General features: G+C 42.6%; 1 protein-coding gene across 2 annotated transcripts; it reads right to left on the reverse strand.

The window, feature by feature from the left end:
- Positions 1 to 187: 187 nt before the first annotated feature.
- sec23b (SEC23 homolog B, coat complex II component) lies at positions 188 to 10,633 on the reverse strand. 2 transcript variants are annotated; one of them, XM_034592062.1, is made up of 19 exons: positions 10,423 to 10,633; positions 8,544 to 8,774; positions 8,066 to 8,123; positions 7,841 to 7,927; positions 6,951 to 7,187; positions 6,681 to 6,763; positions 6,439 to 6,583; positions 5,111 to 5,269; positions 4,810 to 4,925; positions 4,581 to 4,704; positions 4,386 to 4,466; positions 4,176 to 4,265; positions 3,820 to 3,926; positions 2,810 to 2,963; positions 2,556 to 2,633; positions 2,216 to 2,377; positions 1,967 to 2,053; positions 1,652 to 1,873; positions 188 to 1,130 (listed from the first exon to the last, which is right to left on the reverse strand). In XM_034592062.1, exons 2-19 carry the CDS (start codon positions 8,762 to 8,764, stop codon positions 1,041 to 1,043), a joined length of 2,301 nt encoding a protein of 766 aa, XP_034447953.1. In that variant the 5' UTR covers positions 8,765 to 8,774; positions 10,423 to 10,633; the 3' UTR covers positions 188 to 1,040. The 2 variants fall into 2 exon arrangements, with proteins under 2 accessions (XP_034447953.1, XP_034447954.1); XM_034592063.1 differs by having other exon boundaries at positions 8,544 to 8,771; positions 10,423 to 10,604.
- Between the last annotated feature and the right edge of the window lie 1,364 nt (positions 10,634 to 11,997).

Below are 11,997 nucleotides of genomic sequence, written 5' to 3' on the forward strand. Positions count from 1 at the left end.
CCACCTGCTGCACTAACAGATGCCTGGTGGTTGAAGTGAGCATCTCCGGTAAACTCTTAACCTCAATGTGAAAATCCACTTATTTCATATCAGCTAAATAGACAAGGTGGCCCCAAAGGCATGTGTGTATATATACAAAAACAAGCGCTGTGTATAGGATGTGTGAGGTCAGACAAGACAGACATAATCTGTTTCCCCGTGTTCTTTATATAGATAGCTTTAAGAATCCAGACAGGATTTAAATCAAACAACTGTCACTTGTACACAGTCCTACAGTATATTAAAGTTTGATTACAAAGACACTTGGGCAGTCATTGGGTGACAAATACCAGATGGTGAATGAGTGGGGACGAGTGGACCAAACTACTGTTAAAAATAAATCTCAAAGTTCGTCATTGAAAGCAGTCGAAGTGATTGACTTTCAATTCTCAGAACAGTAATCACACATTATTCTTCGCAATTCTTCTTGATAACATTTTAAGACAAGTGGGGTTTTCTTTTAAACAAGCTATGATTAACAAGCAATCGGTGTGCAGACCTGACAAGCTCTGCGTGCGAACATTTCTCCACCAGCATCAGAGGTACCATTATAATTTATTAATGAGAAAAATGCCATCTTTAGCTATAGACAAAGCGAACACATTAGCGTTGCATTAAACAGCACCTTCAACCAGGTCTGATGCAGTAGACACATGTATTGGGACAAACAAACAAAGAGAAGACATTAAATTATTTGTCTAATCATTCTGCATGTCAGAGGTGATATCAAATATAAAATAGAAATAAAGACTTTTTATATTGCTTTCATTATGACAGCTTGATGCAGGAGTATCGGAGCCATTTTTCATAATAACGTTAGAAAACGAGTGGAGGTTTTCTCATTAGGAATGTTCCTTGCGTGACGGCAATGTCACATGACTCGAGAAAGAGCACTCTGGGGTTTGGCTCCTTTACAAAGAAAAGGGGGAAATGTTAATGGATCCCGTTGTCAGAAGAGGAATGTCGTATCACTCCTTTCTGCTGTGGTGCAGTAGAGGCGTCTACGCAGAGCTGGAGACTGCCAGCTTCTTCAAGTGGTCCATGAAGACCTGCAGGCTGACGTCGTCAGTGAGGATCGGGGCTCCAGTCTCCTGTGGAGGCACAAAAATAAAGGTGTTGAGCGATTTACTCACTTTACAAACTTTTCTTTCACTGATCTCATTATCGCTAATGAATCGAACATGGTTATCTCTAAAGGTTAACTTGTCTAAGACCTCGCTCTCTTGATAATCTCATTCTCAGACTGCCAGAGGTGAAGAGTAAGATATGGTTCGGCTCTTCCTTGAACCAGCAGATAAGAGATTAATGCTATTGTCCTTTTTCAATCATCCCCATTTAAAGCAGAGGTTAGCTGATCCAAGACCTGCCTTTGCTGACAGTTTGACTTTAAATCTTCTGTGTTGTCAATACAGTTTTTAATCCAGGCTACAGACAAATCCTGAGATTGTATGGTTTTCTGAAAATATTATAGTACATATTCTTAGAAATCAGATGATAATCCACTGAATCCTATCATTTTTAGATAATCTGGAGAAAAGGTATTACCCTATACATGTTACATATATCCTTTAAGAAAGCTTTATGAAAATAGCGAGTTGTAGCTGTTCTGTACCTGTCCCCAGGCGTAGAGGTTGTTGTGGGTCTGTGATGGGTTGACCTTGGAGAGCAGAAAGCGAGCCTGTGAGCCTCCATGCTCCGTGTCAACGTAGCGCGGCATGGGGAACCGCGTCTGCAGGATCTCCTGGGCGTCGTCCAGAGGAGCCAGCAGCAGCTGTTTGAAGTTCTCGTACTCCGTCAATTCCTGGTAGCCTGCCTTTCGCCATTGGGCTATAGTCTGGAAATGAAGAGGAAAAGAAACAGCATTAAGACGTGATTGGTGAAATCTAAATGAATACTCGCATTTCTAGTCAGGGGTCTGCTGTCTCACCTCTCCATGGTAGATAACCAGCTGGAAGAAGGTGTCCATGAGCAGGATTCGATCTAGCAGGATGCTGCTGCTGTCCAGGAGCACCGGCTGAGAGGGACAAATACATCCAGGAAACAGTTGAGTAACATTTAACACCAAACACTTCAGCACTGACAGACATTTCCTCTAGACACGGTGAGGAGGCTTCAAGGAAAGGAAAGCTGGACTCGTCTATCATGAATAGTAATGGTGTGGAGGTGTGAGGCTGACCTCTGGTGGTCCATGGAAGGAGTAGGAGTAGAGGATGGGCTGGATCATGATCAGGGACTGGGTGAGGTCCTGTCTGACAAAGTGGTGCCTGTAATAGGACGACTCATCTGGGCTGTTGTTGAACACCTGCAGGAAGGGCGACCGCCGCAGGTGGAACATAAACTGCAGAGGAAATAAAAGACAAGTTATTAAATGAAAAATCTGTTTAATGTCATATTTTTGTTAAATACTGCAAATCTTTTATATTGTGGCCACTGTGTTATAATTACAGGGTATTAAGTCACATTTTAATCTGATCGATAGAGACGGCAAAACTGCAGTTACTAGGAGTTAGGTTTACCTGTGGGTAGAGGGACAGAGACTCTGACAGTTTGAAGGATGAAGGATCATCTTTATTGAACTGGCCGAACTTTTGACACTGCAACCAAGGGAGACAAAACATTGTTTAAACACTGAACAGAACAGAACAGATAATAACCTGGCACATCATGCAGCAATATAAAAAGAACATTCATAGTGCACAATCCTAGCGATGCCAAGTATGCATTATTCCTCTCGTCACAAAGCAGGTTTTCTTTTGGGTGTGTCACTCACCAGGCGGATGAGCTGCCTGTCGAGCCAACGCAGGACATCAGGTCCCTCCTCCGACTCGGCTCTGAAGACTCCCAGGCGAGCCATGAGCACGGCGGCCGCTTCTTGGTCGAACGACGACTCGATGTGCTGAATCTGGGACTGCGCATCTGCCCAGCTTGGGTAGGGACAAAAAAAAAAGAAAAGAAGAGAGGGAGGGAGGACACAGAGATGCGCAGGTTAGTATGGGTGAGGTATGAATGACGCACATGCCAAAGGCGTCGTCAAACAGGAACGTAAAAGTCGTTTCTAGTGAAGCTAATATTGATTCTAGACGTCACTCTCTTGAGTAAATATCAGACTCATTATAAGACTTATTTAAAGTGACAGGTAGAGTGGATATTCACGTGAAGGAACTCACTTGTATTTTGTAGGTACAGTCTTATCTGTCATAACTTATTAAAGGTCCAGTGTGTAAGGTGAAAAGGATCTATCATAAATTGAATATAAAGTAATCCTAGACCCCGTACACACCTGGTATTAACATAGTGGTTTTTGTGATACATCGCAAGCGGAGAGCTCTAAGTACAGGTGTGAGCGGTGTGGTGTGGTCTGGGCCTCATGTGTCCACATTCTTTTAACAGTGTGAACGTCCTGGGCCACGTATGAAGGACCTCTTACTCAGCGATGCCCTCTGATTCGCTGCAGTTTCACTATGAATCAAATGTATTTAGTCTCTTCTCGCTCGTTACCACTGCAACAATGTCAACACTGATCACCACGTAATTATCGATACTTTCCTTTCAATACATTCACAACAACATAAAAATCCCTGGAGCGTTCATGTGAGGCGTATAGAGGTCGGACATAATGTATGAATTCCGCTGCGTAAATCATGAGAATGTAACTGACTCAGACATTTGGGTTTTCACATACAGCCCTTCCGGATAATTTCAGGAGATTATCTGAAATTCAGTGCATGTCTGAAAGCAGCTAAAGTTGTAGCTATACCAACAGTAAAAACAGAGTCTTACTTCCTGGCGATGGTGGTGACTCGTATCCTTCTCTGTGTATTGGAGTGCTGGTACTGGGTTACAAACTGGATCGCCCCTCGGCCACCTTGGGGGACTGGTGCATTGTGCTGAACACACAGATAACAGTGGAGAACGTTAGAATTCAGTTGACAACCATTCCTCTTTTGTGTGAGCAGAACAAAAAGGCCTTCTACTACAAGGAGTAAACCACACAAAAAGCCACTGTTTGTAGAGTTTACAAAGCAAAGCCTTTATCACACTTCTTCACTTATTTGATGTAATCAGTGACAGTACTTTCATCAGAGTGCCATAATCCTGTCAGCTCAAAAAGCTATATTCAAGTTAATGTCCTTTACCTGATTGACCACTTCAAAGTAAAGGCCCAAAGTGGTGGAGGGGGTGAGACTGCACACTTTCCACTGGCTCGTGCCACCGACGCCCATCTCCTGCACACAACAGAGAACGTATTGTGATCAACGTTGGTAACTAACAGCTCTCAGATTACCCAATGGCAGGGGAAGGAATCTGATCTTAATGTCCCACTTTTATCAGAGGCAGTGACTCACGTTCTCTGAAACACAGGAGCCTTTGGAGTTGAGTGAAACGCATGGTCCGATGGCCCCGCAAATCTTCAGCTCCCTTGACGTCTGTGGAAACAGAAAATGACAAGACTTAAATTCAACTTCTCCAATATCTTAACATTTAAAGCCAGAATGTGGCATGTAATGATAATATATTACGATAGAAAATCGCATTTTTACCTTGACTTCCATGACACCTCCAAAGGCCATGCGGAAGTCGCCATTGTAGTCTTTGCTAAAGACTCTCTGGAAGGTCTGCTTGAACAGCGAAGTATTGAAGGAGTCTCCCATCACAATGTGGCCCCTGATAAAGCACAGCTTACGATTAGTACCATAAATGATGCTTAAGAACACACAAGACAAATAACTCCACACCCTTCACCAATTAAAAAAATAAGAGCTGACGCACCCGGTGAGATTAGATAAACACTTCATCTCCAGAAGTCCAGTCTGGTCCAGGGCACAAGCGTAGATATCGATACTGTGGCCATTTACTGCTGCGCGATTGGCCAAGGCTTCATGATACTGTTTGATAAAAGACATGAAACACATTAATGTCAATGAATATAGCCTCTGTGCTTACTGCAAGAGGGACTCGACTTTAACCGGTGGACAGTCAGAGATTTTATAATAAGAAAAGGACATTTTTGATGGGAAGATTCCACTTCGAGGTGAACTCTTATAAGAGGGACATGCACACGAGTGTTCACCTTGGTGGCTTTCTTGAGGTGACGAGCATTGTCCTTCTGGATGTCGTGCCAGGAGCGGATGGGAGTTTTCAGCTCGTCGCCCACCACCATGCCAGGGCCCTGAGTGGGTGGCCCGCCGATGAACAGCATCACACGAGCCCCTGTGTTGGGGAATGTTCCCTGTGGGTGAGCAGAGGAGGAATCTGGGGTTAGTCAAGGGAAAGTACTTCTGTTTTAACAATGACACAAAGTAGTTCTACTTGATGTAGATGCTGACTGTGTTACAGCACTTTACTGCTCATTAACCAGAGCTTTCACAGGCAAGAATTATCCATCAGTAGGTTTTGTTCTATAACATTTGTGCTGAATCCCGGTTTTCATGCTGTAAATATTGAGCTCTGGTGGACAACTGGCCTAGTTCTCAATTTACCATCTTAAAGAGGAGTGTAGGGTACTGTATATGAGACTGTACAAATACAGCTCGAGTTTTAAAACAGCAACCAAAGCCTAATTATAATACATCTTTATTTTATTCAGTCATTTGAAATGATTTTGAAACTCTTAACACCAGCTGAACAGAATGTCCTGTGTGGGTAGAATTATAAAAAAGGGCAAACCTGACAGCCAACACTTAGGACAAAGTCCACAGTCCAATAATGTGGGAAAGTTCAACCCACAATGGCACATTGGAAATAGGCCAAGCAGTGACATAGCTGCGAGAAGCCTTCAATATAATGTTACATTTAACAGCCAGTTCTACGTCAGCGCTGATTCATTTCTAAAGGATCAAAGTCTACTCATTAACGGAGAACACTAAAATACACAAGCCTTATATGTAAAAATACCCATTTATTGAGTCAAATTCCCTCTCTACAAATCAGTGAATCTGGAGCCAAATTTATTCTAATCAGGCCTCATCCTATCCGCTGAAGGAGAGTAGAGTGGGGGGGAATGATCTGTTGCACTATCAGTTATATAACCATGCAGATTAGCAGTTGGAGAAGAGAGGATAATGATGGCAGAGGGAAAAGACAGAAGGCAAACAAGGAACCAGCTCTAGAACAGACAAAGTACATGTACTGTTCCTGCAGCAGATATTTATCAGACATTGTGTGGGTTTGTGAACAGTTACATGTGACACGACTGTCTGGAAGAGGCTAAAGGTCAGGTTACTGTGAAGCACCTCAATGAATGACTGCTAACTTATTTGTATCAATGGCATATACACAATATGTGTGTGTGTTAGTAACCAGGTTAATCGAGTTAATCGAGTTAAACCAAAAATGAAAAGTACAATATATCCGCAGTCCACTTCATTATTTGTTCTTCTAAAAGTGTGTGTAATGTACCTCGAGCAGGCCGACAGCAACAGACAGTGCGACACCAGTGGAGCGGAGTGGACGTTTGCCCTGAGGGACGGGCCAGGGATCCCTCTGAAGTTCACCGAGCAAGTCTGTCAGATTCATATCGACCCGGTGCACAGGCTGCAGGAACCTGGAAATGAGAAAACAAACAAACCCATGTTGAACAAGAAAAAACACACAACTTCAGTTTATTGACAAAGACAAATTCAGAGTGTTACTCTATTTACCTGCAAGAGGCTGCGGTGTCCTGAGGGGCCAGTGGGCGTCCTTGCTGTGCTGATGCTGCGGGCTTCGTTAAACCTAGCATCTCCTGAAACACAGACACAAAGGAAAACACACATTATTGAGTTGAGCAGAGAGTTTTCATATCAGCTTCAAATATCAAAACTGCTTCCATTTTCTGAAAGAATACCGAAGGCATTTAAAGTTTGTGACCAGATACCCAACTCGGTATTTTTCATATTCCTCCCATTCCAAATGCCTTTGCCCCAACCCACCTGGATCTGTTTGGCGGACAGGTCCTTTGTGCCTCTGAACACGTAGCTCTTGGCGATCCCCTCACAGCTGAGCTCATGGACCTGGACCATGCGTCCGAATGTGATTAGGCCCACCAGGGCATTGGGTGGCAGCAGGCTGAGGGACATCTGCAGGGACTCCTTGAGGGCCTGAAGGTCCTCCTCTTCCAAACATGTGTCCACCACATATAGGAAGATCAGAGGTGTTGGCTGTCCACGCTGTAAAGAGGCAGGATGGAACGGTTACTAACTGATGAAATCATGAGCATCATTTACACAAACTTCATAATATTCAGTGAAACAGTGGCGATCATTCATTTATTGTTTCATTCTTTTATTCTGCAAATTGAGGATGAATTCTAAATGTATATGTTTTTAATGTATGCACTACTATTACTCCTGAAAAACATGTGCATTATCGATGAAGTTACACTTGTTAGCCACTATAGTAGTTTGACCCCTTATTGGTTGCAAAGCCAAGGATGTCTGTGTGTAACCTTACTAATCTTTATTATTGCCAACTGTATTATATCAACTTATCAAAACATGATATAATAAAAGGCAAATATCTGTCACGAGTGGACAAGTGCACATAATAAGTATATGATCTATTTTTCCAAAATCTTGTGCTTGCATCATGAGCCTTTAGAAAAACAACCATGAGCGCAGAACAAAGACAACCCTGTTGTTAGATGCATGATGTGTACAGGGTGACACTGCACCCATTGATTAAACCAAGGGCTTAAATATAATATAAGAAGTATTTACCTTTATAGGTTACTTATGGAAATCAGTAATATTCACCTTTGCACGGTACAACTTCAGCACAAGTGGTACTGAGGTCAGAGTGCAGATATGTATGTAGTATTTACCTGCACTATGTACTCAATGGTGGAAAACTGCGGCATGAGTTCAGCTGGCTGGTTCACTTCTGATATGCCTGCATAAGAGGGAGGGAACTGCAGAGACAAAGGGAGAACTGGGTAAACCAACCTGATAAAGGAATGTAGTTGGTCCACATTAAGATATTCAGGCTCATTCAAGTCTATGTAATGACAAATATGAAATAGAAGCGTTCTGTAGACGTCAGTACTTACAGGGTTCCTTTGAAAGCAGAAGTTGCACGCCCATATTTTTGCCCTGAAGTCCACTTGACTGTAAAAGAGGGATTAAAATGTTAGTATCCAACGGGCAGGTGTGTTTACAGTTCTTATATGACACACTTAGAACTTCTAAAACATCAGGAAATGCTGACGTGTAAAAAACACAGCACAAAATTAAAATAATCAGCTAAATAAATGGTTTAAAACAATTCCAGTGTTTCCCATTAATTCATATGTTTGCATTTGTCCTTCGATGGCACAGTTGGTTTTAGCCGCTGTAACACACACATAATGACACATTACCTGCACACACACTCAACTATTGAGAGGCTGCAATTCCCATGTAAAAAAGAGAGCACAATTTTACCCCGAGCCCAAATAGATACTGTTTTCTGGTGTTTGAAGCTGAAAAACAAACATTCAAACATACAATGCAACATCTGAAAACATGTATTTTTTTTGTTTGACTCACCACAGTGGGTTAAGCACTGCCTTGCAGTTGGCCCGGCTGCACAGAACTGGTTCGTATTGGACCGGTGGCAGGTCGGGCCTCTCCTTGAGGGGTGTGAAGAGGCAGGAGACCGGGGCCACCAGCCTGGTAGCTTCCAGACGGCTGGAGGGCCACAGGTTCCAGCTGAACCTAACCCCATCCCTGTCTTCATTCTGTTGGATGAACTCCTGGTAGGTCGCCATCACAGTGCTTCTGGAGAAAGAGCCCAATACACCAACAGATGAGGTTGTTGGTCCGATGGAATAACTAGATGCAGTTGTCTTAACGTGTCCCTGCTTCTATCTGTGTGTTCACGCTAACTACTCGCACCTTTATACAGGTACTCCCTCCTCTCCTGAACTAAAATAGGACACTCCTGAGCTAAAATAAGACACAGATGTTCGAAAGCATGACGCACAGACGTGTCATTGGGAAACCTGACAAGCATGTTCTGATGACGAACAAAGCAGAGGAATCCTAGCAGTATTTAGGCTTCTCCTTCGCCTTAAGGCGTCACTGACGTTCCAGACACGCCAAAAAAACATCACCAGGCATCTTGTTGTAGCAACAGTTCACACTCCCTGTTTCTCACCATAATCAGAGGACTCTATACAACAATATTTATGGAACGATTAAAAAAAAAAAATGTTGCAATCACTTGTCAGCTTGGCATAAGATGCAGTGAAAAATATGTTTGGCCAGACAACTGTGCACCTGGTTGGACTGCAACTACTGGCTATTTCCAATGATCAGTTATTCTACAAATAATTTTGTCAAGCAAAAAACGACCCGTTAGTTCTATTATGTAAGAAAACATACCAATTGTGAGGGATATTTCATAATCTCACAGATCCCGAGGTGACGCTGCCTGATAAGCAGTTCACAGTCCAAAGATTTTCTGCTTACTATCACATGAGATGGAGAAAAACAGCAAATTCTCACTAATAAGTATCTGGGACTTGAAAATGTTTGCCTCATTTCTCAAAAGAGTTGGTGTAAACGCTGTATTTCAATGAATCAAATAAATGAGAAAAAGTGAGATATTGCATGTGACAGTTACTCTGTATGTGATCGGAGGAAAGGGATTTCATAGCACCCAGAAACAAAATAAAGTGCCAAAAACATTAATCTTGGATAAACACTGTATTGAGTCATAGCTGAAGGCAATTGTGAACTTTGTGTTTACATGTGCATTTTAATTTAAAGTAAACATTGGCTGTTACTTCGACTTATGTAATACAAAAAGCAAATATCTTTGGGTGGTGGAGTGATGGTTGAGCAGATTAAGCGGTTTAAAGATATCACCTTCCCTTTAAGAGCTTGAATGGAAAATAAGTAAATAAATGATGATTGTTTTGTTGACGTGTATCATCTGATGTGACCTTTGATCGGCCAAATGAAGGAGTCGTGGGGGCATTGATATTGGTTATCTCATGTGGGGAATTGATTTCCCCGTTTTCCCCAACGAATAATAGAACAAACTTGTGAATTTCGAATCTAATCTAATAACAGAAAAGCATCCGTCAACTTCAGGCAGCAAAATGATCCAGGTCTACAACACAGGCAACAGGCCACGTATGATCACCGGTGGTGAACCGTGAGGGTTGTGGTCCTGAGCAGCTCCTCTACTCTCATTTCATTCATGCAACATCATTTTAACTGTGTGTACAGCCGCGTGGCATCACACTACACAATAAACGGTGGTTTCGACGCTGCTCTGGGGCTCTTGAAGCTAAGATGCTACGTTGAATAGCAGCCGGTTGGTTAGCTAGCGGAATGTAGCATTGACCCACTTCCTGCGCCTCCCTCAGCACGAAACCCGGCGGCCTACTTTCCCGTAAATGTGAATTAGAGTTCTTACCTTTTACTTTATGTTCCCTCGGGAGTGGACAGTACAGACGGAGTAATCTCTCCCAAACGAGCTAGAGCATTTGGAGGGGAAAGGCCGGCGGGTGTGGAGATGGAGGCAGAAGGACGTCGGTCGGTGAGCGGATCACTCCCTCAGCCGCAGTCCGCACTTTACTACACTGACGTGTACCTCCACGGTCTCTCCGCTCCCATTGGCTCGTCTCTCTGTGACTGCTGTTACGTCACAGATGCGAACAGGAAGAGGGGGGTCATGGGAAATGTAGTTTTATCCCTCTGAGCTTTCTTAACACGTCGGTAGATATCGGCGATGACGTCATTGCTACTGTTTATTGCGCGTCCTCTGACTGCTGATAGAAAGTAAAGTAGAATACATACATGTACTGTGTTAAATAAGACCTATTGTCTACGTAGGCCTTTAGAGGGGAATATGAAAGTTATATTGTAGAGTTATGAGAATAATAAAATGTAAGTTATTCATAGTTAAAATACACATTATTCTCAAATTATAAGCAATACATTTCATATTTCAATCTAATAGCCTATATGTAGTCAAGTGGACTTGATGTATTTACTAGGCTACTTAAGAAGACCTACAATATTACTTTATCTGAATATTTCTACTGAACCACAGGCTATCAGAGGGAAATATGAAAGTTATTGCATATAGTATAGATCAGTCATTCCCAAAGTGTGGGCCGCGGCCCCCTGGTGGGCCGTGAAGCCACTGCAGGTGGGCCGTGAGAGGTCATCAGAAAATAAATGGATACAAAAGTTTCAGATTTGTAAGTAAGCGTTGATTACCACCAAACATTTATGATTGATTTAAAAAAAAGTAATCATCACAGGTAATGAAACAAAGTTGTGAACTTTGTTGTGAGCTGGGTCGAGCAAAGATGGAGCCGAGGAAAGCTGCTGATGACGAAGGGGAATCAGAAAGTCCAACTGAATCATTCCAAACTAAAAAGAGGACTCAAGTGAGGACCTGTCGCTGGCCCAGAGGACAACCCCCAAGCCTGTGTGTGTGTGTGCGCTGAGATGCTAGCTAACAAGACCCTGGGACCATGTAAAGTGCGCCGGCGCCATTTAGAAACTAAACATGGACAATATTTATTCAAGCCTCGAGCATCTTTTAAAAATACGCCGAGAGAGCCTTAAGTATATTTGGTTGCGCCTCAAATGTGTTTTTCTTCTCCCGGATATTCTTGTTCTGCTCTGTTATACAAACAGAAAGAATATATTTTTAACAATCCACTATTTGCACCTATACAATTATTTTTGCTATAAAAGTCCTGTGTGTGGATCATATAGTTGTGATTAAAGGTGTGGGTGGGCCGCACACATTTTTCAGTTTTCAAATTGGGCCGCGGCATTCTTAAGTTTGAGAATGGCTGGTATAGATCATACAAACAATATAAGTTAATAGCTACAGTAAAGTCAATGTTAATCTCATTACTATAAGCTATAGCTTCCATATTTGCCTCCAATAGCCTATGTAGTCAAGTAGGCTAAATGTAGACTACCAAAGAAAGCCTATACTTTATCTCAATATTTGTACATTGGCTGTTAG

The sequence above is a fragment of the Hippoglossus hippoglossus genome, chromosome 1 (genome assembly GCF_009819705.1).
Source record: "Hippoglossus hippoglossus isolate fHipHip1 chromosome 1, fHipHip1.pri, whole genome shotgun sequence".
NCBI lineage: Eukaryota > Metazoa > Chordata > Actinopteri > Pleuronectiformes > Pleuronectidae > Hippoglossus > Hippoglossus hippoglossus.